General features: G+C 52.1%; 1 protein-coding gene across 5 annotated transcripts; it reads right to left on the bottom strand.

The window, feature by feature from the left end:
* Positions 1–1759: 1759 nt before the first annotated feature.
* Chrm1 (cholinergic receptor muscarinic 1) lies at positions 1760–14342 on the bottom strand. 5 transcript variants are annotated; one of them, XM_047517327.1, is made up of 5 exons: positions 14310–14342; positions 13684–13788; positions 13152–13244; positions 12182–12291; positions 1760–4270 (listed from the first exon to the last, which is right to left on the bottom strand). In XM_047517327.1, exon 5 carries the CDS (start codon positions 4194–4196, stop codon positions 2814–2816), a length of 1383 nt encoding a protein of 460 aa, XP_047373283.1. In that variant the 5' UTR covers positions 4197–4270; positions 12182–12291; positions 13152–13244; positions 13684–13788; positions 14310–14342; the 3' UTR covers positions 1760–2813. The 5 variants fall into 5 exon arrangements, with proteins under 5 accessions (XP_047373283.1, XP_047373282.1, XP_047373284.1 ...); XM_047517326.1 differs by lacking the exon at positions 14310–14342 and having other exon boundaries at positions 13684–14069; XM_047517328.1 differs by lacking the exons at positions 12182–12291; positions 14310–14342 and having other exon boundaries at positions 13684–14069.
* Positions 14343–27389: the final 13047 nt, after the last annotated feature.

The following is a 27389-nucleotide window of genomic DNA, read 5'->3' as shown; positions in this document are numbered from 1 at the left end:
AGGGGCCTTCTCTGAGTCTTGAGTTGACAATCTAGGAAGCTGCCCTGGTGGGGTAGGGCTTTGTGTCTGAGAGTCATTCCCATAGGGCTACACTTCCTGCTGGGTCCTGGCTAAGCCTGTCCTGTCCACTTTTCCCAGATTGGCCTTGACCATGGTTTTGGAAGATCCCTTTCCAAAGGTTTCTGAGTGTGGGGCAAATCTCCGCTTTTCCCTCTGCAATGATTCAGGCCCACCAAGGACCTCATCCTTCTAAGGCCAGTGTTTCTCAACCTCAGCCTGCCTCAGGATCACCTGGAGGGCTTGTTAAAACACATGGCTGGTTTCCATCCTCCGAGTTCCCATTTTAATTTAGTGTGACTCCAAGAATTTACTTGTCTAACAAGTTCTTAGGTCCTGCTGATACTACTGGTTGTTCCAAACTCTGTACATTTCAAAGAAAGATTTGGCTTTGTCTGGCTCCTTGGAAAGTCAAGCCTGTGGAATATCCTGCCTGGCAAGAGTGTCTTTGCTCACCTGTATGCCTTGGACCACACCAGATGATCTTGCTAAAAATGTGATTTCTGGTGGAGGCCATGGGCCACCCTATACCCATAGGTTAAACACCTCTGCAGAGGCTGAAGACTGAGTAACTAAAGTCAGCCATGCCTATATGACCAACCTGTAGTAAAAACACCAGCTGGGTATGGGGGCATTCACCTGAAATCCCAGCTACTCAGGAAGCTGAGGCAGGAGGATCTCAAGTTCAAGGTAGCCTGGGCAATTTAGTGAGACCCTGTCTTAAAATAAAATAAAAACAAAAAGGCTGGGGATGTAGCTCAGTGGTAGAGCACTTGTCTAGTATGCAGGAGGCCCTGGGTTCACTCCCTATCCTGAAACCAAACAACAAAATCCCCCAAATCCTGGGCACTAAGGCTCTGGTGAGCTTTTCTGGCTGAAGTATGTCATGTATGTTGTCACGCATCATTTCTGGGAGGATTAAGCTCTGTCCACGTGGCTTTATCAGGAGGGGGCAACTGGAAGCTTGCACCTGGTGTCTCCTGGACTCTGTACCTCTTGCTAATTTTCTCTGTGTTCTTTCACTATAATAAACTGTAACTGTGGCTCTAAAACCTTTGCTGAGTTCTGTGTGTCATTCCTTCTAGCAAATTATTAAACCCATGATCTTGGAGACCCCCATCACCATCACACTTTGAGAACTACCGCTCTAGGCTGTGGGAATAACCTCTGTTAGGATTTTGGAGACTCCACACCAATGCAATGCTTTATAATGTGACCCTGCAGGTCATCTTGATGGAGCGCTTTGACTTAAGAGTACCCCAGGCCCCCGTCTCCACCATCTAGGGGTCAGGAGACTATGTTGTCTGGAAACTTGGGTGTTGCTTGGTGGGATAACACTAAAAATTGCTCCTGGGTCTCTGGGCCTCAGGCCCGCCCTCTATAATGAGGGTTTGAAGGAGTTTTATTGTCCTTTGGTGTGACAAGACCCCAGAGCAGCCACATATGGCAGAGAACACACAGGGATCTGCACAGGGGCAGTTTATTTTACCCAGCTGTCCCACTTTCAGAGACCAGGTCTGCCTAATTCAGCCCCACTTACCTGAGCCAGCGTCCCCGGGGTGCTGGGGCCCACAGGCTGCCCCTGCTGGAACCACTTCAGGGAATTGGCCCACATTCCACAGTTCTGGGCCCTCCATGCCCCATCCTGTCCTGGCCTGAGACCAGGGCCTTGAGCCAACGCAGGGAGGAAGGCCCCTTAGTGCCCGCTGGTTATGTGGCTTTATTCACAGACTCAGCACTTGCTGAGGATGGAAGGAAAGAACATTTGGGGCCAGGCTGAGCCTGGAGATAAGGAGGCCATGCATGGATCAGTTTGGGGAGCTCACAGGAGAGAACCTGCTGGCTGGGCCAGGCCTGTGTGGGGCAGGGCTGGAGGCAGGCAGCATGCAGGAGGCCTGGCTAGATCCGAACAGAGCAGATCCATCCAGGTGGTGGCTGTGAGCCAGGAGGGAGGGACTGAGGTTACTCTGGGGCAGGGGGAGGGAAGGATGGGTGTGGCACTGGATAGAAGGCACCCCTGTCCCTACCCCTACCCCAGGAAAATGACATAGTGGGACGCTTAGGACATGTGGTCCCTGGTCCTGCTGATGCCTTGGGACTCGATGTGTGATTAAGCAAGTTGATCCCCTCTGGTGTCATTGACTGGCTGATGCTTGGACATTTGCCTCGAAGGTAACCCACATAGGGATGTTCTGTGGACATGTTTCGGGAGGTGGACAATCCTGGAGAGTGTGCCCAGGGCCCAACTGGGCAGGCTTTGTCTGGAGAGGGAGGAGCCCTCCAGCCAGGAAGTTCCAGCTTCCTCCGAGCCAAGCTTTTCTCTCAATGGTTGGTGTCAGTTCCCAGCTGTGGTCCCCAGGGGGCGCCATCTCTATTGCAACCTGGGCCACAGCAGGGCCAAGGAAGACTGTGATGTTAAATTACTGGCTCGCCCTGCTGGCTCCTGACTTCCTGTCTAAAGGCAAACAAGGAGTCCAAAGCCCGGATCCTCCTCCCAGGCCTTCTTCCTGGTGAAGAGCCCATTCCCACCCAGCAGGGAACAGAAAAACCAGTTCCCCGGGTTTCACTCCCTGCTTGGGAACAGCCAAGCTTGGAAAGCTGGCAGGGTCTCTCTGGGCTGTCCAGGAAGGTGACCCAGGGGCCTGGGACGCCCGGTGAGGCCTGAGCAGAGCCCTGGGGCTGGGGACACAGCCCTTGCCTGCTTTGCACCGGCTTCTCCTTGGGACTGGGGTGGAAGGATGCAGGAGAGGGGGCCATCAGCATTGGCGGGAGGGGGTGCGGTGCACAGAGCCGGGGCGCTTGGGGATCTTGCGCCAGCGTCGCTTGTCCCAGCGGCAGAGCAGCAGCAGGCGGAAGGTGTCCCGGAAAGCTTTGTTGCAGAGTGCGTAGCACATGGGGTTGATGGTGCTGTTGACATAGCACAGCCAGTAGCCCAGCTCCCACAGGGTCTCGGGAACACAGTCCTTGCAGAAGGTGGACACCAGTACCATGATGTTGTACGGTGTCCAGGTGAGGATGAAGGCCAGGAGGATGGCACTCAGGGTCCGAGCCGCCTTCTTCTCCTTGACCAGCGAGAAGGTCTTCCTCTTGGCCAGCTGCTCCTTCCCCCGGGGCTTCTGGCTCTTGCCAGCGCGATCTCGCCCCTTCCGGGTGGGCCTCTTGACTGTGTTCGGGGAGCTCTTTGGGGGCTGCTTGGGGGGGGCCTGTGCCTCAGGGTCCACCATGGGCATCTTGATCACCACTTCAGAGCCTGGTTCCTCACCCTCAGAAGACGTGAGGGACTCCATGGAGCCTTCGTCCTCCTCCTCTTCCTCCTTCCAGCTGTAGGCCTGCAGCAGCCGGGGGGTCCGGCAGCAGCGGCAGCAGCGGCCTGGAGGAGTCTCTGGTGAGCCCTCAGCACCTGGCTGGGACCTCTCTGAGCTGCTGCTGCTGCCCCCTCCTTTGCCTGGTGTTTCGGAGCCCTGAAGGGCCGCCAGCTCCCGGGCCCGGTTCTCCGTCTCGCGGTAGATGCGCCAGTACAGCGTGCACATGACTGTGACAGGGAGGTAGAAGGCGGCCATGGCCGTGCCGAAGGTGATGATGGGTTGGGAGAGGAACTGGATGTAACACTGGCCGGCCAGCACGGTCCGCTCCCCTACCAGGTACTGCCAGAAGAGGATGGCTGGGGCCCAGAGGACGAAAGAAACCAGCCAGGCCAGGCCAATCATCAGAGCTGCCCGGCGGGGTGTGCGCTTGGCACGGTAGCTCAGGGGCCGGGTCACAGAGAAGTAGCGGTCAAAGCTGATGAGGAGCAGATTCATAACAGAGGCATTGCTGGCCACGTAGTCCAGGGCTAGCCAGAGGTCGCAGGCCAGCGTGCCCAGAGCCCAGTGGCCCATGAGCAGGTACGTGGTATAGAGGTTCATGGAGAAGGTGCCGATGATGAGGTCGGCACAGGCGAGGCTCAGCAGGAAGTAGTTATTGACTGTCTTGAGCTCTGTGTTGACCTTGAAGGAGATGAGTACCAGCAAGTTGCCTGTCACTGTGGCCAGTGACAGGAGGCCCGTGGTGATCCCGATGAAGGCCAACTGCCAGGGACCCTTCCCAGGGGCCAGAACAGTGATGTTGGGGCTGACGGCGGGTGGGGCTGAGGTGTTCATGGTGGCCAGGTAGGATGAGGGGCCAGTCCCTTCCTCCAGTCACACCAAGGGCTTCCTCAGAGGAGGGTCATCACCTGAAAATAGAGGACATGAGCTTTGGTTGGGCCCCTGCACTTCTCTGGTAGCCCAGAGCAGAAGGGTTAAAGGACACAGTCGATGCCCTCCCAGAACCCCAGGCTAGCCAGCATCGCCCTCCCTCACTGGCACCCACACACGGTCATTTGCAGCGCACTTTTCCTGCCACAAGGAGATTTACCAGCAGCCCGGGGTGGCTTTGAAATCCAGAGAATGTGAGTCCTCACCCCAGCAACGCCGTTCAGACTTAGAGCTTCAATTTTCTCATTGGGAAATTGCTACCAATTCCTGTCTTGCTTAACTCATGTGGCAGGAGTTGGGAGACTCACTTTGTATACAGTCCTGCCAAATTTTCAAAGCATTTCAGTCAACCTTATTAAAGCCTTCATTTACTGAGCAGTCGCTACATGCCAGACATAGCACTTAAGCGCTTAATCGAATTATCTGCTTTAGCCGTTGTGCATCTCTAGGAGGAAGGTCCTCATTATCCCCATCTCCCTGCTGGGCAATGGTGGCCCTGGGCGGTTGCAAGTCTTCACCTTGGCGACAAGATGGTGAATAGGATTAGAACCCGGTTCTCACTCTCGCCGAGTATGTGAAGTCATCAAATACGGAGAGATGGGAAGAGAGGGGAGATGAGAAGAGAGGAAAGGACATGCATGTGTGTGTGTGTGTGTGTGTGTGTGAACGCACATGTAGTGTACACACAGGTATGTCTGCACATTTTTCTGTGTTTGTGTAAGAACAGGGAGTGTTTGGGGCTGGACAGGACCCTGGATGAGCAAGGGACTTGTGCCTTGTGGTATGAAGGTCTGGAGCAGCAACAGAGACAAGGGCCTCAGTTACCAGCTAAGTGGGGGTCTGGCCCCAGATGGGACGTGGGAGGCCTCCCTCCTGCTCCCGGCTCTGTTCCTGGGTCCCAGCTGAGTTGGGGGCAGCAAGGGGAACGGGAAGATCCCCCCAAACTTTTCTGGGATCTGGAGTCTGGCCCAGGCACTGAGGCTGGGTAGCAAAGAAGGCTGGGATAGCAACCTCCTGAATAGGCAGGAGCCCCACAGTCAAGGCAAAGCCAGATTGAAGAGGGCGCAGCTCAGACATGGCCTTGCTGCTATGTGATTTGGTCAGTTCCCTCCTGTCCTGGGCCTCAGCACCCATGCATTCATTGAAGAGATTGGGGTCTCCCTAGTCCACAGCTGTGGCCTTCAGGAGTTGTATTGTTGAGAAAGTTTCAAGGGAGAGATGTTGGGCCAGGGTCCACCAAGCCCTGGTGTTCCTTGGGTACCCATCATGTGAGAGATTGACTAAAGTGTTGTGCCTGTGATAGAGGGCCTTGGTGGAATGTGGCTCATCGTGTGTGACCCGGACTGTGTGTGGTCATCTCCGTAGCTTGTGGTGAGCTGTCAGCATGTGAGAGGAGCCAGCAGTGTGGGGAGACACACTCGTGACAGCATGAACATGAAGGACTGTGGCCATTGGGATGCTCTTGTGTGTATGGGATCGTTTGCATGAAGCATCATGGTAAAAGAATCCAGAACCTGGAGCCTGACTGTTTGGATTTGAATCTAGGCTTTGCCATTTATTCAGTATGAGATTATTGCTAGCGATGTAACTTCTATATGCCTTAGTTTCCTCAACTAAAAATTGGGATAATAGGTTAATACCGTTAGCTAACAACTCAAGGGATCGTTGGATTAATTGAGTCAGTACATGTGAAGTGCTTAGAAGAGTCCCTGGCACATGCTAAGCATTAGGTCCCCATGAGCTCTCTGAGGAGCAATGAGTTTCCTCCTGCCTAGTAGTGTCCATTTCTGCAATTAAAAGTCTCTGAGTCTATTCTGGAATGGTGGCACACATCTTTAAACCCAGCCCCTTGGGAGGCTAAGGCAGGAAGATCACAAGTTTGAGGGCAGCCTAGGCAATTTAGAGTAATGCTGTCTCAAAATAAAATAAAAATAAAAAGGCTAGGGAAGTAGCTCAGTGGTAGAGCACTTGCCTGGCCTGCCTGAGGTCCTGGGCTTGCTTGCCAGCACACACAATAAACATGCAAACAAACAAACAAAAAACCTCTGATACTACAGCAGAAGCCAATACCAATAAAAATCGTAATAATTAATAGTAATAGTGCTCATTGCTGTTGTGTAGTACTCCCTGAGAGCTAGTCTCTTAGGTCTTATATATATATATTATCTAAATCTTCACAGAAACCTGTGGCCTAGGTATTACTCTCATCTCCCATTTTATAGATGAGCAAGTTGAGGCTGAAAAAAGTGAGAGAATTTTCACATGATCATTCCAATAAGGTAGGAACTAGGATTTGAATTCAAGCAGTTTGTTCCAGCAAAACTTCGTTTGACAAGAGAGGTTGGTTTGCCAATCTGAATTTTAAAAATATTTGCTTTGCTGGGTGCGGTGGCACATGCCTGTAATCCTAGTGGCTCTGGAGGCTGAGGCTAGAGGATCGCAAGTTCAAGGTCAGGTTCAGCATGTTAGTAAGACCCTCAGCAACTTCACAAGAACTGTTTCAAAATGAAAAATAGAAAGGACTAGGGAGGAAATGAAAAATAGAAAGGACTAGGGAGGTACTTCAGTGGTAAAGTACCCTCGAATTCAGTTCCCAGTACCAAGAAAAAAAAAAAGAAAGAAATCAAGGCAAAGAATCCATGATGAACAAAAGTTGATCAAAGACGGGATCCAGTCCACACTGTCTCACTCATCTCACCCTAACCCTGGTCCTGTGACTGGTGGAACTTTATTTACAAAAACAGACGACCAGTCCGTGGGCTGTAGTTTGTTATTTGATTTTTCTTTTTTTGGTATTGAGGACTGAACCCAGGGACACTTTATCATTGAGCTACATTTCCCAGTCCTGTTTTAGTTTTTATTTTGGGATAGAGTCTCCCTAATTTGCTGAGAGTCTTACTAAGTTGCTAAGACTGGTCTCAAATTTGTAATCCTTCTGTTCCAGTCTCTGCAGTCCCTGGGATTAACAGGTGTGTGAAACTGTGCTTGGCTTATTATTTGTTTTTGGTCTGGGGATTGAACCCAGGGGTGCATAACCACTGAGCCATATCCCAGTCCTATTTTTTTTTTTTGAGACAGAATCTCATTAGTTGCTTAGGGCCTTGCTAAGTTGCTGAGGCTGTCGGCTTGTTATTTGATTTAAAAAGAAGTTACATTACTATATTATTTCTCTGGGCTAGTGAGGGTTCTTTTTGGTTGCACCCTCTTTTTAAATTTTATTTTTATTATTTTGGTGGTGCTGGGGTGGAAGCTGGGCCTCACTCATGCTAAGCAGGTGTACCTGCTGAGCTGCACCCCTGACCCTGTGACCGCCTCTTAAATTTTTCTCCTAGGTGAGCCAACTTGGCTCACTGTAGTTTTGGCACTGTGGCCCAGGCCCTGGGATTGAAGCTTAGGGTTGTTCCCTCCCAGCTGTGACGATCAGCAATCACTTAACCTTTTGTTCTCCTGCTGCCGGTCACCCCCAGCTCATGAGCCTGTGTCCTGAAGATGACACTCACTTAAAAGCCTCTGCTGTTTTCCCTGACTCCCTCTCCTTGTGCCCCTTCTCTTCAGACCCCAGCCCCAGCTCCTCTCTGGTTCCCCGTTTGCTCATTGTTCAATGGAGGAGATGGACCAGCCTGGCTTCTGGGTAAATTCTGTGGGGTGCTGAAACCAACATCTTTAGATGTTGCACAGAAAGGACCCAAGTCTCCGAGGTGAGGCTCAAGGCTCACCTAGGTTGCCTCACTTGGGGTTGGAGTGACAGCCCCTTGGGGTGGGGGCTCAGTGACCTCTGCCCATCACAAGCTCTTGCTGGAGGCTAGCTATGACTCTGAACAGGGGACCTGCGAGAAGAAGTAACCTGAGTGGTCCTTGGAGGTGAAGAGCCTGGCAGTCCCTCACCCGTTGTCTGGAAAGGCCTTCCAACTCTCCCATTTTATGGTCATGTTGATAACCACCATGACCAATACCTCCTGCAACTGTACTCATGGCATCCCAATGGGGGCTAAGAGGTCTAAGTGGCTTTCTGATGGAAATGGTGGCAGTGGGATTCTGACCTTGAATCGTGGCCTCCAGGGCTGGTGTTCTTTATACTTGACCAACTACTCTATGAACTTGGGGGGCTAAAGCCTCCCACTGGGGACAGCTGGTGGGGGAAAAAAAAGGGGCAGCGGTTCTGGGGAACTGCTGCTGGATTCTTACCACCCTGTGGACCTTCCTCTGTAATGCAGCCCAAGAACAGACCTTCGGTGACTCAGCCTTTCCTCCACAATCTGAGCAGGGGTCCTCGCTCCTCCCACACTCTCTTGGTTAGTGAGAGATCAGAAGGTTCCTGGTGGGGATACTCTGGTTCCTCCCGTGTGACTTTGGGTAAGTCACTTTAATTCTTTTTTTCTTTGCAGCCCTGGGGACTAAATGCAGGGCCTTGTGCATTTGGGGCAAGTGCTCTGATACTGAGCTATATCATAATCCCTTTTGTTTTATTTTGAGAGAAGGTCCCACCAAGTTGCCCAGATTGGCCTCAAACTTTCAGTCCTCTTGCCTTAACCTCCAAGTAGTTGGGGCTACAGTACGTGCTGGCATTCTTGGCTCTCCTTTACTCTATTTTTTTTTTTTTTTTTTGACCACTAAGAGAGAATTTTGTTTACTGTCACCTGAAATTTTCCAGTGTTTAAAAATAAGTTTTATTGGTGCATAATAATTACGTTTAATAGTGGGGTTTATTGTGACATATTCGTACATGCACATAACATAATTTGATCAATTTCATTTTCCAGTGCCTTCCCTTGCCCTCCCCTCCCATCCCTACCCCCTTCCTCTATCCAACTGGTTTTCCTTCTATATTCACAAAATCACATTTTTTCTTTTCTTCTCTCTACTTTCCATGTATGAGAGAAAAATATGACCCTTGACTTCTGAGTCTGGCTTATTTTGTTTAACATGATGTTCCCCAGTTCCATCCATTTCCCAGCAAATGAAATAATTTCAGTCTTCCTTATGGCTGAATAAAACTCTGTTGTGTATATATGCTGCATTTTCTTTATCCATTGGTGTGTTGATGGACACCTAGGTTGGTTCCATAACTTGGCTCCCATGAGTTATGCTGCTATAAATGCGAGCATGCACGTATCTTTAAGGTAAGTACTTCTTTGGGACAATACTGAAGAGTAGGTATAGCTGGGTTATAATGGTGGTTCCATTTCTAGTCTTTTGATATTTTTAACTTTTTTCTTTTTTTGGTATTGGGGGTTGAACCCAGGGGTGCTTAACCACTGAGTCACATCCCCAGTCCTTTAAAAAAATATTTTATTTAGAGTCAAGGTCTCAATGAGTGGCTAAGTGCCTCACTAATCTGCTGAGACTGGTTAAGATATGTGCCATGCACATAGCTCTTTAACTCTTTTTTTTTTTGGCGGTGCTGGGGATTGAACTCAGGGCCTTGTGCATGTGAGGCAAGCACTCTACCACCTGAGCTGTATCCTCAGCCCTCTTTAAGTCTTAATTGGGAATAATCCCCTATCTGTTCAAGGCTACTGGGGATCAGCATGACGGTGGTTGTGAATGAACCAGGTTTCCTATGATTGTGACGGATTGTCCTGGAAAGATCAGTCCTGGGCTGACAGGGTGCTGGGGTTCTGCTGCCCCCAGAATTTCTACAGAGGAGGGGTTTAGGGTCAGCTATCTGGTTGGAAGGGGGATGGCAGAGCATGATCTCTGAAAACATGCCTAGGGGTGTATCAGGGGAGCTGGTGGACCAGGAATGCAGTGGGCGAGGGGCAGTCCCTGACACAGCCTCTGCCTGACTTTAAGCTCTCGTCTTGCTATATGACCTTGGGCAAGTCATCCTCCTGACCTGGGCACCCTTCTGTGGGTTGGGTTAACCCCAGCATCGGTGTGTGAGGGTGTGGGCATTGCTGAGTGAGACGAGGGAAGGGTCGGGTGAGACCACAGCTTTGTGGGGCTGGGCTGGGACTCATTTGTGGAGGATGTCATGTTGGGGATACAGGAAGGTGGCAAGGAGGCGGGGGTGAATTTCTGCCAGTACTGTGGCCTCCTGATGAAGGATGCTGAGAGCCTTTAATGAGATTACTAATATCATCATAGCAACTCATATTTACTGACTGCTCGAATATACCAGACATGACTCTATGCATTACATGCATGATTTAATTTACTTGTTATGACTCCTTGTGAAATAGGTTCTATTATCTCCATTTTGCAAAAAGAGCCACTGAGACTTTAAGACCTTATGGAACTTACAGCTCATCAGCAGTGTGACCAAGATTTGGACAAAGGCAGTCTGCCTCTGAGACCAACCTCCTAGACCCCTGCTGGAAATTGTTGTTGAGGGGATGGGGTTGTTTATTAGCCTCCCTGCCCATCTCAACCAGCTGGGCCAAACCTTAGTTTGAATCAGTCAACAGTGAGGAGTGGGTCCTCCCTTTAGAACATGGCCTGTATGTGACCGTCTACTGTTTATCTGTGTGATGTGATGATGACAGCGCTGGGCAGAGGGGGCGGTCTAATCAGAGCTCTCTGAGGGAGAGGCAAGATTGGGGCCTCTGTCTGCTTCCTTCACTACTGTGTCTCAGGGCTTGGCACATAGTAGTTGCTCAATAAATATCTGTGGGCTAAATATACAAATGTGCTTGTGGGGTCCTCCTCCTTATTGACAGTAGGCCCTGGAGCAGAAAATGAGCCTAAGGGGGTCAGGACTGGCTCGGCTCCCATACCCTCATCTGGTCAGCCTCTTCTCCCTCGGGCAAGGCCCTTCCTGACTTGAGAGCTCAGAAGAAAAATAGCCAAGAGCATCCTTATCATTAAAATGGACCAAGAAAACTCTCCTTACCTGGCTGCAGGGAAGCTAAGTGAGGTTACAGGACAGGTGTAGATTGGCCTGGTGCCTATCAGTGTGTGTGTGTGAGTGAGAGAGAGAGACAGTGTGTAAGTCACGTGTGTGTGTCAGTGTGTAAGTCAGCCTGGTCTCAAAGAGTTAAGGGATGAGGTCAGAGCCTCTCGCACAGGCAGGCCAGACTGTAGACTGCCAGTACCCTGGACCAATCCCTAGGGGCTGGGGATCTGGCTGGAGAGAGGAAGCAGGAGGGGAGAGTCACTGAGGGAGGCAGGAGAAGAGATGGGGAGAGAGATTCCTGAACACTAGGCTTTCCTAAGCCTTACCACTGGTCAAGGAGTATGGAGAGGAGACCGGATAAAGGGCGTGTGGAAAAGACATAGGAGGGAGGATTGAAGCCATCTTGTCGTTCTGGGCCTGGAAGCCAGCAGAAGACCCTGGCCGGGGCAAAGGGGCAATATTGAGAAGAGGGGGTCTGCGAGGCCTGGGATCTGACTCATATATGCAGTGAGGGAGATGCTCCTTTTGGTCCCCTCTGCTGGCCCTAATGCAGCAGCTAGCCCCTTCCCAGGTGGCTCTCTTCCACTGGGTTGACTTCTCTCTGAAGGTGGCTCTTGACCCATTAAAGAGGCACAAGACTTTCACCCCGAAACCTGGCCTTGGGAATGAGGGAGTGAACACAAATAATTCATTGTATTTTCAGGCTAAAGTCACCGCTGGGAGTGACAGCTAGTCCTGGGGAGGGCAGCGGCCATGAGTTAAGTACACTACTGAGCGGGAAGAGGAGAGTCTAGAGCCACTGCCAGATTTGCTCACCCATGAGGGCCCTTAACCGGTCGCCTCTCTTTAGCCAGACCATGCCAGAGCCTAGCCTAGCTCTGCAGGTGGGTGTAGCGCCAGAGGTGCTGGTCCCTCGCCCTCCTCCCCCGTGCCCCCAGCTCCTCGCTCCTCGCACTCCCCTCCCTTTTCCCTTTCTTCTCTCCCTCCCTCCCCCATCCTCCCAGGCATCACCATGGCACCACCGCAGAGCAGAAACCCAGCGAGATTCACCCACCTCTCCCGCCTGCCTGCCTGGAGCCCAAGCTCTTGCCTCACGAAGCTTGCTGCGCCCCCTGCTTCGCCATCCCATCATCTCGCTCACCGAGGTGGCAGGGCAGTGTTGTGCTGAGGGTTAAGGAGAATGGGGTTCTAAGTGCAACTGGACCCATAAGTCTCCCTTCTGTGGCCATGAACCTGTCCATCCCCCTTTCTCAGCCTCAGTCTCTCCGTTGGTACAATGGGAAGGTTCCTTTCTGGACCCAAAGTGACTTCCGCCTAACCCCTCCTTGACAATTTGAACTTCCCTGTGCATGTTAGGATCCTGTTCTCAAATCTCCAGCCACCAGCCCAGCAGGGGAGCCGAGTCACATCTGCAGCCCATTGCTCCATCTCCTCCTCTTCCATATCTCAGCAGCGATCACCGATCACTGCCTGCCTAGTGGCTGAGGTCAGGGGGCAGAGAACTCTCATCTGACAGCTCAGTGAGCAGCTGATCACCCAGGGACCGGAGACTGCCTGGCTCCTTCCGGCCAGTTGAACTGGGGGCCCTGGGTCAGTCTGGGTGGAGTTGCAGGTGCATTCTGTGGGAACGAGGTGACCCCCTTGTTGTTGGCACTGAAAACCCCTAAGCTGCAACATGTTTGAATGACCTAATGGGAACTGACCACCACCTCCCCAGCTGCCCGCCTAGAAACTGGCAACTCTGTAAGAATCAGAGCTCCTGGTCCTGGTCCCTCCCCACATTGTGGAATCTGGAAGCACCTGGAGCAGGTGCCCATCAGGATCCATGTGCTGCCTGGACACTGGGCTGAGCTCTCCCTCAGGGGAGCCCCAAATACTGAAAATACAGGGAGGGCCCTCTGAGCCCCTGCACATGTCAGGGCCATGTTCACTGGCTGGAGTGGCTGTCCCTGTGCCCATTTGTCCCAGAAGAGCCCTGGGGCTCTCCACCTGGTCTCCTGTTTGGCTTCTAGCCCAACACCCACCTTAACATCCAGTTTGTCCATTTGGCCAGCAGCCTGGTTCAATACATCCCCGGGGGGCTGAAGGTGGACGGCAGCGGTTGGACTCAGGGTGCCCTGAGGGAGGAGAGAAGGAGGTTCTGGGACTGGAGCCCCAGTTAAGGGGTGGCAACCTTCCACAGGATACTGTGACAGGGGCTGCCTCCTGGCCCCCTGCCCTTCCCACTCTGACCTTAGGGTGCTGGGGGCTCTGCTTGCTACTTGGCAGCCTTTCTGGGCTCCAGGTAGTTAGTTTCCCAAGGGGTCTCCATCTCCTCTGCTGGCTGAAGCCCAGGAAAAACATCAGATGCATCCACTCAAAGCCAGGAGACAGGGTGTTTAGAGCAGCCAATGTCCAATGCTACACAGCTCCCTTGGCCTCTAGACCCCTCCTTGGATACCTCTCTCTCCAGGATCCACCCCCACTTCTGTCTCATCCCCGTCAGCCCTGCCCTACCACCGAGGACCCTGCTTCTCCTGCCCCCACCTCAGCAGAGCCCCTCCCAAATGCACTCACCATGGGGCCGGAGAGGGGTCTGTAGGGTCCTCAGCCCCACTGCTTCTCTGGGCCGGCGGCGTCTCCTGGGACCCAAACACCTGGCTCCCGGGGGGGAGCTGCGCCCTGTGCTGGCAGCGGGAGAGGCACAGCCAGTGATTGGCATGTCCCACCCCCTGGCACGCCAGCCTGGGGGGGGGGAGGGAGGAAGGGAAAGACAGGGAGGGAGGAAAGGGAGGAAAGGAAGGGAGGGGGAGCTGGAGGGAAGCCTCAGGCAGCATCTGGGGTTGGACTAGGTCCTGGAGCATGGCCCCCTCCTCCACCAGGGCACCCACTTTGGGCCCCGAGAGGGAGGAGGCAGGACATGAGGAAGGCAAGCCCAGCAAGGCTAAAAGTCCAGGACGGGAGAGAAGGCGGATACAGGGAGACAAACACCCACACCCACTGCACACAGACTCCGCGGCACACACACACCCTCACAAAGGCACACTCTGTTTCCCCAGGCTCCTTCCCCCACCCACCTTAGAGCCCCCAAGCCGGTGCGCCATGCCCCAACACACATGCCCTGGTATTCACATGCCTGCTTCCCTCGCACACATGCCCCCCTGCACATGCCCACGCGCCCACCCACCCACCCAGCCACACACCCTGCTCTTCCTCCCTGCTGCGAGGGAGCTAGATTCCTTCTGTTTGGAAATGACACATTGGGCCTCACGTGAGAGGCTCCAAGTTGGAACAAACCCAGAGGGCTGGCGCACCCGCCCCAGGGCTGAGCGGACGTGCCCGTGTGCTGGGCTTGTGCTGGAGCGTCTGCCCATGCCGGCACAGCCTGGGTGTGAGGCTCCAGGGGTGTCTTTTCTGTGGGGATCAGTGGGGGGCTGTGTGCTTGCTCCAGGTGCTGCGGAATGCCCGGCATGTGTGTGTCCCTAGTACTCATGTCACCATGCAGCCTGTGGAAATGCAGGTGTGACCCTGTTGGTGTGGAGGAAGGATGCATGTGCGTGTCTGTATCGGGAATATATCCGAGTGTTGCCCAACTATGGAACTTGCTAATTCTGACAAGCCAGGCAGTTTCTTCCCTCCTTTCCTGCTCCACCCCCAGCTTCCCCTTGGAAGACAGACAGACAGGCAGACAGACAGCTCTCCTCCCAGTTTGTCAAACTCTGTCTCCCCTGACTCCCACTTAGGGTTCACAGGTGTGTCCTGGGAAGTGCAGAGCTGCTCCTTCTCACCTCCCTCAGCCCTGCTGCTTGGCCAGCACCCCTCCCCGCCAGGTCCGTTTGGATTTCTGTGTTGCGTTTCCTCAGAGATACAACCCCTGGGGGGCCCTTTACCATAGAGACCTGGTCCTGCACCGCCCTGTCTGGCCCTAGAGACCTCCTGGGGAGCTGACCACAGGAGAGTTGGGGAGGCTACAGGGACTGCCTGCTGGGGCTGCTGTGTTCTTTGCCCCATGGGCTGTGCCAAAGCCCTGGGGTGGAGGTGGGAAGCATTGAAATCATTATCCCCATTATGCAGATGAGAACTGAGAAAGTTGAAGAGGTGATTAACGCAATGGGCACCGGTTAGGACTCAGGTCCAGGAGCTCTGTGCCTGGGACACCGGGTTGGGCTGGGGTTTGCCCCACTCCTTTCTTTCCTCTGCCCATCTTCCCACCAAACACCCCTTTCCTTGCTCACGTTGGAGGGTAATTTGGGGCTCTCTCACCCAGGAGCCCAGTCGCCTAGGGAGCCAGGTAGAACGGAAACTGGAGTCCCTAGGGCTTGATCAGCAGCCACCCGGTGCCAGTAGTGGGTACACGTGGCAGGTACATGTGGGGGCATTTATACTTTTAAGAAGCTGGGGCTCCAGCAAGCACCCATATGCCTCATTTCTGAAGTTGGGCAGACACTGCAGCTCAGAGAGGAATCTGAGTCGCCCCCGCCCCCGACCCCAGGATCACAGCCGGTCAGTGTTGACTCATAACTCAGTTGGTCCCTGCCAGTGGGCTGCCCCCTGCTGGGCTGTCCTGGGTTTGCGGATGCGCCTTGCGCGCGGTGGGGCTGCGTGTACTTGTGCGCGTACACGTGGCTGTGTGTGGGGGTGTTAGGCCTCCACGCTCAACATCCATTTCCGAGTCTGAATCAGACTCTCCTTACCCCTCCCCCCAATCTCTTTGGTCTCCCTTTTCTCTTCTCCCACCGCCTCTGCACACGTCCCTTTAGAAATAAAAACACTTATTTGGTGGGCGGGAGGGGAGGGTGTCCAGCTTTCCCCTGCCTCCTCCTGACTGCCCCGCTCTGTCCCACGAGGCTTCTTTAAGTCTGAGCAGCGGCCGGAGGCAGGGGGATAACGCCCCCCTACAATCCCTGTTCCTGTAGAACTCTTCTTGCCTCCCGCCTAGACTCGTCTAGGTCCCCTTACTAATGGGGAAACTGAGGCAGGAGGCGAGAAGGGAGGTAGGGCGGGGAGAAGCGCTCCCGCCCGGCTCGCTCACCACCCCCGCACCCGCGCCCGATTTAGCCGCAGGGAGGCTGGGAACATTGTCTTTATTTTAAGCCGCCGAGTGCGGCACGAACGCGGCTGCTAGCGACAAAGGGCTTTGCAAAGCGGCTGCAGGCAGCGCTCATGGGGTCCAGACCCGCCCCCGCGTGACTCCCCAGCCGCCTTGACCCCTGTCCAGCTTTCTTTTGTCCGGGCCGTGCAGGGCAGGATTCTGGGTCTCAGCTCCTGCTAGTTAGTATTTTTAGTAGGATTCACTTCTCCAAGGGAGGATTCACTCCTCCAAGCCACCAAGGAAACGCGGGGTCGCCCTTTCGGTGGTTCGGTCCCAATCTTAGTCTTCCCGTGTTGGAGGAGAGAGGCTTCCCTGGGTACGAATCCATCCCACCTTTGCCCACTCGAACCTGCGTGGGCAAGTTAGTGCTCCTCTCTAAGTCACTGGTGTGGGCTGGTGGATAGAAATACATTCTTTGATGGGGTTGTCTGACCACTGACTAGTTGGGTTTGAGAAGTTAAATGTGGCACGTACCTCTGCTAAAAATGAAAGGCATTCTTATTATTATCATTAATTTGTGGTGCCCAGATTGAACCCAGGGTGTCTGTGCATGCTAGGGAAACCTTCTACTGAGGCTACAAACAGCCCGTTAAAGTCATTAGTGTTATTTTTAAATGTATTGAACACTTACTACGTGCCAGGCCCTGGTAAGCGCTCTATATTCATTAACCATTGGCTGCTAACAACTTCATGAGGGAAGCTTTATTATTGTTGCCATTTTATGGATGAGTAGATTTACCAGCTGTGCATCCCAAGGGACTGCATGGAGGGTGCACTCTGTGCGACCAAGCCATCCTGGGGTTGGGCATGAAGTGGAATCATGCAGGCTACAGTTCCAGGGTCCTGTGGGACAGTATTTTTAAATTTACAGGGGGAGCATGCCTGTAATCTCAGCGGTGCGGGAGGCTGAGGCAGGAGGGTGGCCAAGTTCAAAACCAGCCTCAGCAACTTATGGAGACCTGTCTCAAAAAAAAAAAAAAAAAAAAAAAAAAAAAATCCATCTAGTCTGAAGGCCTCCTTTGGGTGGAGAGGAAGTGAGCCAGTTCAGGGAGCGCACCCCCCAGTTGGCAGCCCGCTTAAGATTAAACCCTTACACGCCTGAATCAGGTCAGAAACTCAAACCTACCTAAACTGAACACTTCACGGTACTGATTCTACTGTCCTAGGAGATGGAGACTAGAATGGGCGATCCGGTTCTTTTCTCCCCATCAGGCCTGTGCAGCCCAGCTGATTGGTCCTCAGGGCCCTCAGGAAACTGACTAGTATGTGGTCTCACCTGTCCTGAGAAGCAACCTCCATTTGGAGATAGGTGGGAAAGCAGAGAGACGTTTCCAGGGCGCACCTCTTCGAAACCCCTCCATGGCTGTCCTCCCCGCTTTCCCCAAGAGACTAATTCTTAAAAGGAGAAACTAAAATCCCGGGCGGGGCTGAGGATACAGGTGGCCCAGCAAGGGGGTCCGGAGCCCCGCTGCCCAGGGCCAGGGCGGACACAGCCACAACAAAGTAATACTCTTGGGACAGGAAATTGAGGTTTTCCGAGCCTGCTCCGAAGCTGAGCCCTAGCAGACACAATTCCCCACCACTGCCGGAAGCGTCGCCTTCCCGGCCCAGTTCGGTGCAGGGCACCGCCGCACAGGGGATTGACTTGGAAGCAGACCCCATCTCCACCTGGAAGCCTCGAGGTCAGCTTCCGAAAAAAGGCTGGGTTTGGGGCAGCCGGGAGCGCGCGCCTGGTGTTTTCCGGAGCAGCCTGGGATCTGGGCAGAGCGCTCCCTGGTCCGTCAGGTCGGAACGACTGGCGACGCCGTTGAGTTGACATGGCACCCAGGATCCGGCCGGGGTGGGAACCGGGATAATGTCAGACTGGGCCTTGGCAAAGAACTGCGTCCCAATGGGGGCATCCCTGAACGTTCTCTATCACCTATTACGAGGACAGGACCTCGGAGTCTAGGTCACTTGCTCACGCCTGGAATTGGAAACACTGTTGTGCAGCCCACACGAGGAAGAAGGCGCTTTCCCCCGAACCATAGAGGCGGTGCCTCGGCTCTAACCTTGCCAAAGTAGCTCGAAAAATCAATGAATGGCGTCGACTGTTTCGATTGGTCAATGACGGTTCCGTTGGCCACGACCCCAACCACCACAGGGTAGTCTCTTCCAGGCGCAGGTCTAGGTCTCACGTGAAATTGCTGGAGTGGAGTCAGTCCCGCCGGACTTGGGGTGGGAATTTCTTTAAGGTCTCAGTCGGGACCTTAAAGTTTCTCCCGGTCTGCAGAGGAGTCCTGGGGTCCAGGGGCGTGGTGCGGGTATGCCAGGGCTGATTTCCAGGTCCCTGCCCTTGGCCCTGTCAAGTTTGCTTCCTTCCCTGGCACCCCTTACACAATCCCACCGGCGCCCTGTTCTCAGTCCCCACCTAAACCTAGAAGTGCAAAGCCTACATTGGTGAGGGATGGGAGGGAGCTAGGTGAGGGGCCCTCAGCCGCCTTCTCTACTCATCTCTCCTGAGACCCTAGGCTCTGGCTCAGGCGCAACAAATACTAGGTGGGCAGGTGTTGCCTCCTACCTTCCCGCCTAGGCATTGCCAGCCTAGGACCACTGGCTTCCAGTGTTTTCTGGCTTCGGAGTTCACTGCCTGCAGAAGCCGCCGTTGTGGCACCCATGAGTGTGCTCTTCGCAGTGCTCGCCCGCCGACCTCTCCAGCTTCAGGCCCAGGAGGGGCTGGAGGCAGGGGTGCCTGGGGACAGGGTGTGCCGGGTGTGGAGTTGTGCATTTTCCTTCACAGGGGAGAAATAACATATACCTCGGTCATGCCCTTACTGGGTAGGCCTTTCATTGGAGGAGGTGGGTAAGGGATGGCTCATGACTAAAGCTCAGAAGGCAATAGGAGCTGGCTGGTTAGCCCTTCTTCCTAACTCCCACATTCATTAGCTCTTTACCAGTGTACATTGTCATTCAATCTCCACAACAGTCCCATGCTGTAGGGGCAATTATGGCCCCCATTTCACAGAGAGAAAACTGTGGTCCAGAAAGGGTAGGTTAACTCAGTGGGTCCTCTTGACCCCTCCACAGTTTGTGGGTTTTGCCCCTAACTTGGTACCTGACTTAGAACCGGTTCCTCCATATAGGAGGAAGGGGTATTCTGGAAAGTCACTAAGCCAGTTTCCTCGGTCTTTCTTTCTGCAGTCTCATTATTTAACAAACGCTTGCATAGTACTGGTTCTCAGCGTTTTACATGTTTTAGCTCACTTAAATTTTGTAATAACCCGATGAAGTAGGTAGAATTATTAACCTTATTTTATACATGAGGAAATGGAGGCATTGAGATGTTCAGTAACCTGTCCAGGATCACACAGGTAGTAGGTGCAGAGCCGATGATTGCTTCTGTCTTGTCCTAAAGATCCCCCAAATATCATTGTCATTGTGTCCTCATCACTTGCCCCTCTCTTTTCCCTCTCCCCACCCCTTGGGAGGCAGTCAGTCTTTTTGCTAAGGCCTAACCAGACCCTGGCCCCAGGGCCCTCCTTCCCAGCCCCCTTGGCGCCTCCTGTCAGCCTCAGCACTGATGGAGGCTTGACCAGGGCAGGGATTGATGACGAGAGGACCACAGAGGCTGCCTGCTTGTTCAGTCGCCTGCTCTTGCTGTGATTAACCAAGCACAATCAAGTTAGGGCTCCAGCTTCTGGGTTGCAGGGGGTGGGGGAGGGCCTGGTGGCTGTAGCTACTGCTTTCTGGTATTTAAGGGGTTTGCAAGAGGCTGGAGCCCCCAGAGGAGACAGAGAAGGGGCTGTGCTTAACCTGAAGAGACAAGGAGCATGTGAATCTTGGGGGTGGGGGAACCAAACTTCTCTGTCCTTCTTGTCCCCATCCCCTTTCCACAGAGGTCAGGGGCTGGGTATGTCTGAGCCCCAGGTCTTGCCCAAGAAGGGAAGGAAGCCCCTCCCTGAGGGTTACCTCCCAACAGGAAAAGGCGGCAAGGCAGGGAGACAGTTAGGGACCAGGTTGTGTTTTGGATTGTGGAAGACAGCCCTCCTGCAGGGGCCCCAAGTGTTCTCACTTCTGGGGCGAGTTTGCGTGTCTGTAGTTCCCCACAGGTCTGTGAACAATGTCTCTCTTTAGCACATTCCCAGCCTGGCTAGCTTTTTTACCTCAACGGTTAGTGGGCTGATTCTGCAAACCACTTGGATAAAAACCCAGCTGCAGCTCCAGCCCTCCTGGTGGGGACCATTTGTTCCTTTGCCCTGCATTCAGGAGATGGGCCTGTAGAGTTTGACTCATTTAAAAACCACACAGGGCAGCCCATACATGTCTTAACTGCTGCAGATTTGTAATGAAGCTCCATACTAAGAGAACATTCTGGAGTCTATGTCCAGCTCTGTGTTCCACACTGGGACAGGAACAGGAGAAACCAGGGGGACTTTTGAGCTAAATGGGTAGAGAAGATGGTCTTGGAAAAGGGATCAGGCAAAGCAGAACCCACAGAATTTCCTGGGAGGGAAAAAAAAGGTGAAGAAAGTTAGAGAGCTAGGTGGCCAGTAGAAGCTGTCCCCAGTGGAGAGGGTGGAAACCTGGGAGGAAGACAGTCTGGTTCCAGAGTTTGTGTAGCATATCAGAAATCAGACTGAATTGAACTATTCAAACCCTATCTAGAACTGTGTGGAAGAAAAGGAGTCCATGCCTCTCTCATAGCCTCAGTCGACCTATCTGCAAATGGGGTGGGGGTAGCGTAAAGATGGCCCCGATGGCCCCAAGGCACTCTTGCAGCTCTGGCGTTCTTTTAAGATGGGACACATTTAAGATGGGACACTTGGGATTTCACTCAGTTCTGTTTCTCCCAGCAGAGCCTTCCTTTTCTTGGAGCTTTGGTTTCCCGGGAAATAGGATGGGAGGTCAGGCTGGCTCAGTGCTCCTCAAAGTCTGTTTCATGGACGTTGGTAGGTGTTACTTACAGGAAGAAAAACTTCTGTGATAAAGTAGAAAAGTAGGCAGGCTTTTCTTTACTGCATTAACTGACCAGAGCCTTTTCAATGGTGAATGTATATCAAGAGTCCCGAGAGGCAGAGAGAACACATAGGGCTTCCCAGACTCAATTCACCACAACATTACTTTCACTTGGAGCATCTCATGGAACTGGAGCTGAGAGACATGCTTGCGTGCTTGGGCCACTCTGGACTAGTTTATTGAGAAATCTTCCAGTTCTGACATGTGATTGAGGCATGTCCTTCCACCTGTCAGGTCAAAAAACAATTCTTTTTTTTTTTTTTTTTTTGGTACAGGGAATTAAACCCAGGGGTGCTTAACAACTGAGCCACATCCCCAACCCTTTTATACTTTTTAAGTTTAGGGACAGGGTCTTGCTGAATTGCTTAGAGCCTTTCTAAGTTGCCAAGGCTGGCTTTGAACTCATTATCCTCGTGCCTCAGCCTCCTGAGCCACTGGGATTATAGATGTGTACCACCACACCCAGCAAATCTGAATTCTTGACCTCTTTAAGGGCTCCTTTTCCTGGCCTCAACCTATCCTGTACACTGCCCACTCTGGCTCCCTTACTGTTCTTTCCTGAGAGTGCCTTTCCTGTGGCCTCCCTGGTCCTAAAGGACTTAAACTTCAATTCCACTGCCTTTTCCCTGAACCTTTCTGGTTCCCAGAGAACCTGAAGGGCACTCTCTGGGTTCTCCTGACAAGGTCAATGTGGTATCCACCTGCAGCCCTGGTTCCTAGTCCCAGGCCCAGCCCTGACTTTCCCATACTCGTTCTGAAGCCCCCAGCCCCAGTCCTGTCAACAGGCCTCATTCACCATCCTCCTATATGAGAGTCTCCTGGTTCTCAGCTCCGATCCAATACCTTAATCTGTAGCCCCAAGTCCTCATCCAACTTCCCAATCATGGCTTCCAACCTTCCTCTCAAAATGATTTCTGAGATTCTGGGTTCTTGAGGGTTAACAGGCAGCCCCTTTCCTCTCCCTGGCTGCAGCTGTAACCTACTTGGTTTTTGGGCCTGAGCCAGGGGCCTGGGCCAGAGGAGAGCAATTGAGCATACTGGCAGGATGAAGGGTGAACCCCAGGAGATGAGGACAAGTGTTTACAGTGAGACTACCCCAAAGCCCAGCCTGGTTCAAGGTGAGGGAGCTCCTTGGAGGCACAGTACAGATATAAACAGGAACATTCTAGTGCACTGAATGTTGGGAAGTGGGGGCTGGGGGCATGTTAGTCCATTTTCTGTTGCTAATAACACAATACCATACGGTGCGTGAATTGTAAAGAAAAGAAGTTTATTCTGGCTCACAGTTCTGAAGGTCCAAGGTGGAGGGCCACATCTGGAGATGGCCTTCCTGCTGGCAGACTCCTGAGGCAGTGCAGCGCTTCACACGGCAAGAGGCAGAGTCCGTGTGCATGTGTGTGTCTTTTGGTCTCCCTTCTTTTTCTTTTCCATTTTTTAAAAACCAGAACAATTACTGGGTGACTAATAATTGACATTTCCAGGATGAACTGGGTGCTGCTACAACTGCCCTCTTAGGTTTAAGTCTCGCTCCTCATCCTGAATCTTCCACGTACAAGTTTTAGGTGACTCAGTTCTGGTGGTCTTTTAGCCTTGGCACTGCAATTGTGCTTTCTCTTGGGCTTGGCAGGGTAGTCACAATTGTCACAGGTTACTTCTTGAAGGGCCACAGCGGTGGCACTGTGTGTGTCTTATTAGGACACTTTCCAAAGGATGGTACTCCCTTCACCATCTTGCTTGACCCTGTGATTACCTCACGATGAGGATCAAACTTCGACATGAGTTTCAGAGAAGATGTACCATGTTTAAACCCTAGCAAATTTTGCCCCTGGTCTCCCAAAGCTCCTAGGCTTCTCACATACCAATGCAATCATTCCATCCACATAGTCCCAGAGTCTTAACTTGTTCCAACAACAATTAAAGAGTCCAAAGTTCAAGATCATATCTAAAACTCACAGACTTCTAGCTGTGAGCCTATAAAATCAAAGCAAGTTAGGAACTTCTAACATCCAATGGTAGGAAAGGCACAAAGTGTACAAGTTCAAAAGGAAGGAATAGGCAAGTGCAGACATTAAATCCTTAAGCTCCCTTCTAGCATCTTGTGCCCACTGGTGTAAGGGACCCTTGGGGGCCTACTTCTCTGGCTTTGCTGGTTGTTCCCCAAATGCTATCTGGAATTGCATGCAGATGCCCCCAGCTTTCCTGGGTGGGTGTGGCATGCTGCTGGAAGCTTTACCTTCCTGGGTGCCCACTGTGGCTCCATCCCTACAGCTCCACTAGACACCACCCCGCTGGGCATTCTTTGCAGCAACTCTGTGGCAAACCTCTGCTTGGCCTCCCAGGCTTTCCTGTGAAATCTTGATGGAAGCTGCCATGACCCGGCGGCTCTTATTTTCTGTACGCCTGCAAAATAGTGCCATGTGGATATCGAAGTCTGCTGCCTGAGCAAGACGTACCTGAATCTATTTGAATTATGATTATGGAGCACTTTGCTGGAAAGCAGGAATCCCCAGGGAGCCCTGGACAGCAAGCCTGGGGTGTAGTCCTTAAAACAAAAGTGCACTTCTAGGCCTCCGAGCCTGTGAAAGGAGGGGCATCCTGGAAGATTTCTGAGATGCCCTCGAGGACTTTTCCCAATTAGCACAGACTCCCTCTTATCTGCGCTGCTCTGTACCCTGGCTGCATCTTTCCATCCTAAACAGTGTTTTGCTCTCTTCTTGGCTAACCTGTGAATTTTCAAAATCTTTTTACTCTCCTTTTCATCTTACTGTAAATCTAACTAAAGCAGCCAGTGATACCCAGGCTATAGCCAGAAAGCTTTGTTGTTTTGGAATTTCTGCTAAAAATAGAGTCAATTCCTATTAATTTCAGCCTTCCATGAGGTCTTGGGGCATGGACACAGGGTATCCAAGTTCTTTGCCATGGCATAGCCAGAATATCTTGATTCTAGTGGAATCCTCATTTACATCTGAGATTAGGTCCCTAGTCTTATCTTCGGAACCTTCCCTAGAATTGCCCATAATGCTCCACTGATAGCATTCTAGACCTTTTCCAGCCCTTTCCTCCAACCTTTCTCAATCCCTACCTGTAACTCAGTTCCAAATATACTTTTATACTCTTAGGTGTTTGTTATTAGCAATGGCCTCACTCCTGGTACCTGTTTACTGGATTAGTCTGCTTTTCTTACTATAGTGAAATAACTGAAGCAGGCTAACTTTATACAGAAAAGAGGTTTTTTAAACTAACCATTTTTGATACTGAAAGTCTAAGCAGCAAGGTGCAGGCTCTGGTGAGGGTCCCCCTTGATTAGGTAGTGGGTGGCAGTGGCAGGAGTACACGTGGAAGGAACAGATCACACGCCAGACAAAGCCAGAGAGAGACCCGGTGGAGCCAGGTGCAGGCTTGTATAACCACTATCTTACCAGAGTCGCAGGAGAAAGGTCTTAATCCCTTCTGAGGGTGGTGTCCCCAACCACCTAAGGACTCTCACTAGGACCACCTCTCAAAGTTTCTACCGCCTTGCACATCACCGCACTGGGGACCAAGACACCAGCACATTAATCTTTGGGGGACAAACTACGTCCAAACTTAGCAGGAGGAAAGAATAGACATACGGAGAAGACAGAGGGGCTGTTATAAAGGTCAATCACACAATGCCTGAACTGGTGAATTTCTGAAGAACCATTTGCAACCGGGTGCGGTGGCACATGCCTGGGATTCCAACGGCTTCGGAGACTGAGGCAGGAGGATCGTAAGTTCAAAGTCAGCCTTAGCAAAAGTGAGGCACTGAAGGGATGGGGATATAGCTCAGTTGGTAGAGTGCTTGCCTTGCAAACACAAAGCCCTGGGTTCAATCCCCAGTACACACACACACACACACACACACACACACACACAATGTGAGGCACTAAGCAACTCAGTGAGACCCTGTCTCTGAATAAAATGCAAAAAAGGGTTTGGGGGATGTGGTTCAGTGGTCCAGTGCCCTGAGTCAATCCCTGGTACCAAAAACCAAACAAACAAAACAAAAACAAAAAAGCAAAAAAAAACCCCCAACCATTTGCAAAGGGGGATTCTGAGGCCCTGTGACTTGCCAAAGACTGTTACAACTCAGTGGCCAATACCTGACCCCAAATTGTTTGCAGTTTCCAAAGTGCTTTCTCTCCATTGCTTCCTCCTTGAAATACTTTTTGACGCTTAGCCCCTGGGGACAGCCTCTCTAGGGTGTCCCCTCTACCTCCCTGACTATAGTGCCTTATTCTCCTTTGCTGATAGTCTCAGCTTTCCACTCTCTAAACTTTGGAACTCTGGCTCTGTCTGGACTTTTGCACCTGCTCCCTGGGTGAGTTCAGGCCACACCCGCACACCAGTGATCCCAAATTTATGTCTCCAGCTCAGGCTTCTTTGACCACCAGACATGTAGTCTTCCTCACATGTACAACGGGGACAACCGTAGCTCTCTGTCATAGGGTTACTGTGAGGGTTGCATGAGTTCAGACATGTAAACTGTTGGCTAAGTGAGCCCTTGTGCTGCTGGGGATCAAACTCAGAGCTGCATGCATGCTAGGCAAGCGCTCTACCACCGGGCTGCACCCCCAGTCCAGAGCGAGCACTAAGACTGCAGCTGTGATTACTGCTGTCACTGCCTGCCAGCTCCATTCAGATGTCTAGAATCATCTCAGACATGACTCATCCTCATCCCCAAACTTGCTCTCTCTGTAGCCTTGTCCATCACGGTAGATGGCATCTCCGTCCTTCTAGTAGCACAGATCCAATCTGCCAGAGTCATCCTTGACTCCATTCTTTTTCTCACATCCCAAATCTAATTAGTTGGAGTCCTGTGTCTCTTCCTTAAGCATATCCAAAGGTGGCCACTGTGGTCCTTGATAGTGTTTCTCTTGCTGGATTACTATCTCCACATTTGTCTACCTGCTTCTGTCCAGACCCATCTCTAGTCTGATCTCAACACAGCATCAGAAGGGTCCTTTCTTTCTCAGAGTAAAGCCAGAGTCCTTCTAGTGACCTGCTTGGCCCCAGAGCAGTCTCTGCTTTCTCCTTGACCTCCTTCCCGCTCCTGCTGCTCACTGCTCTGCTCCAGCCACAATGGCCTTGCTGTGCCCAGGACACACCAACCACTTTCCTGCCTCAAGGACATTGTACAGCTGTTACTTTGCTCAGGTAATAGTAAACAGTCAGGTTTCTACAAATAAAGGTTATGATAGAGATTGTGCAAAGGAGAGGCTTGGGTCAGTGGGCCACACAGACGGGAGCACAGAGACCTTTGGCAGGGGGCCAGATCATAAAAGTTCCTGAGGACTCATGCAGTCAAGGAAGGTGTATGTGTGCAGGGAATGGTGGAGACTAGGGTGAGATGAGGAGCGAGAATTTAAGGGGGTGCCAAAGAACTCAACAATCATGATAAATATTTTAACAAACCAAAATCTATGCAAAAAATATGATGAATGAAATATCAAACATGATTAAAGAAAAGATCAGACAGGGCTGGGATTAGAGTGAGGCGAGAGAGGTGAGTCTTACTCATTCATGATAGACCTGGTCTTGTACTGCAGCTCAGTGACTCAAGATCCTTCAAGAACCATGGGGGATGGGCTGAACAGGTACACTATGCAATGGTTCAGGGAGAAAATAAGGTGCAGTGGCCTGGGCCAGGGGAGTAGCAGTGGGTTAGACAGGAGTACCTGGCCTGAAAAATGGACTCAAGAGAAGTGAATGACATAAAGGACAGAAACCCTGTGCTTAGTGGTGGTGCAGGTTTGGTTGGGAAGTTGGTTGGGTAAAGATCAGGGAGGGACAGGGCTGTGTGAGTGAAGGGACGATCACCTGTCTTGATTCAGACTGTCCTGAACCTGTCAGGACAGCAGCAGGTGGAGAAGTGAGGGTGAATACCACAGAAGTCCTTCTGTCATTCCCAGCTGAGGCAGGATCGGGAGAATGGCACCTTGAGATGACCCTGGTGACAGTGTCTCAGGGGTTGGAGCTGTGTTGGTGATCTGAAGGCTGCATTCACAGAATCAATGAAAATGGGCTGGGCCCAGGTTAAGGGCTCTCAGGGATCAGAGAATGGAAAAAAGGTGGATCTAGAAACTGGGACCTTGACCAAGTACCTGTTGTCTGCCTAAGCCACAGGTCTTCAGGCATTCGCCCCTGCCCCTGCAGAGCCAGCTGCAGATCGTGCCGG

The sequence above is a fragment of the Sciurus carolinensis genome, chromosome 11 (genome assembly GCF_902686445.1).
Source record: "Sciurus carolinensis chromosome 11, mSciCar1.2, whole genome shotgun sequence".
Classification (NCBI taxonomy): domain Eukaryota; kingdom Metazoa; phylum Chordata; class Mammalia; order Rodentia; family Sciuridae; genus Sciurus; species Sciurus carolinensis.
Note: the sequence above shows the minus strand (reverse complement) of the source record. Positions and strands in the feature narration are given on the sequence as shown.

Bases quoted from the DNA above. Each gene is read 5' to 3' on its own strand.
- Chrm1 (XM_047517327.1), bottom strand. From the start codon at position 4,196: ATGAACACCTCAGCCCCACCCGCCGTCAGCCCCAACATCACTGTTCTG.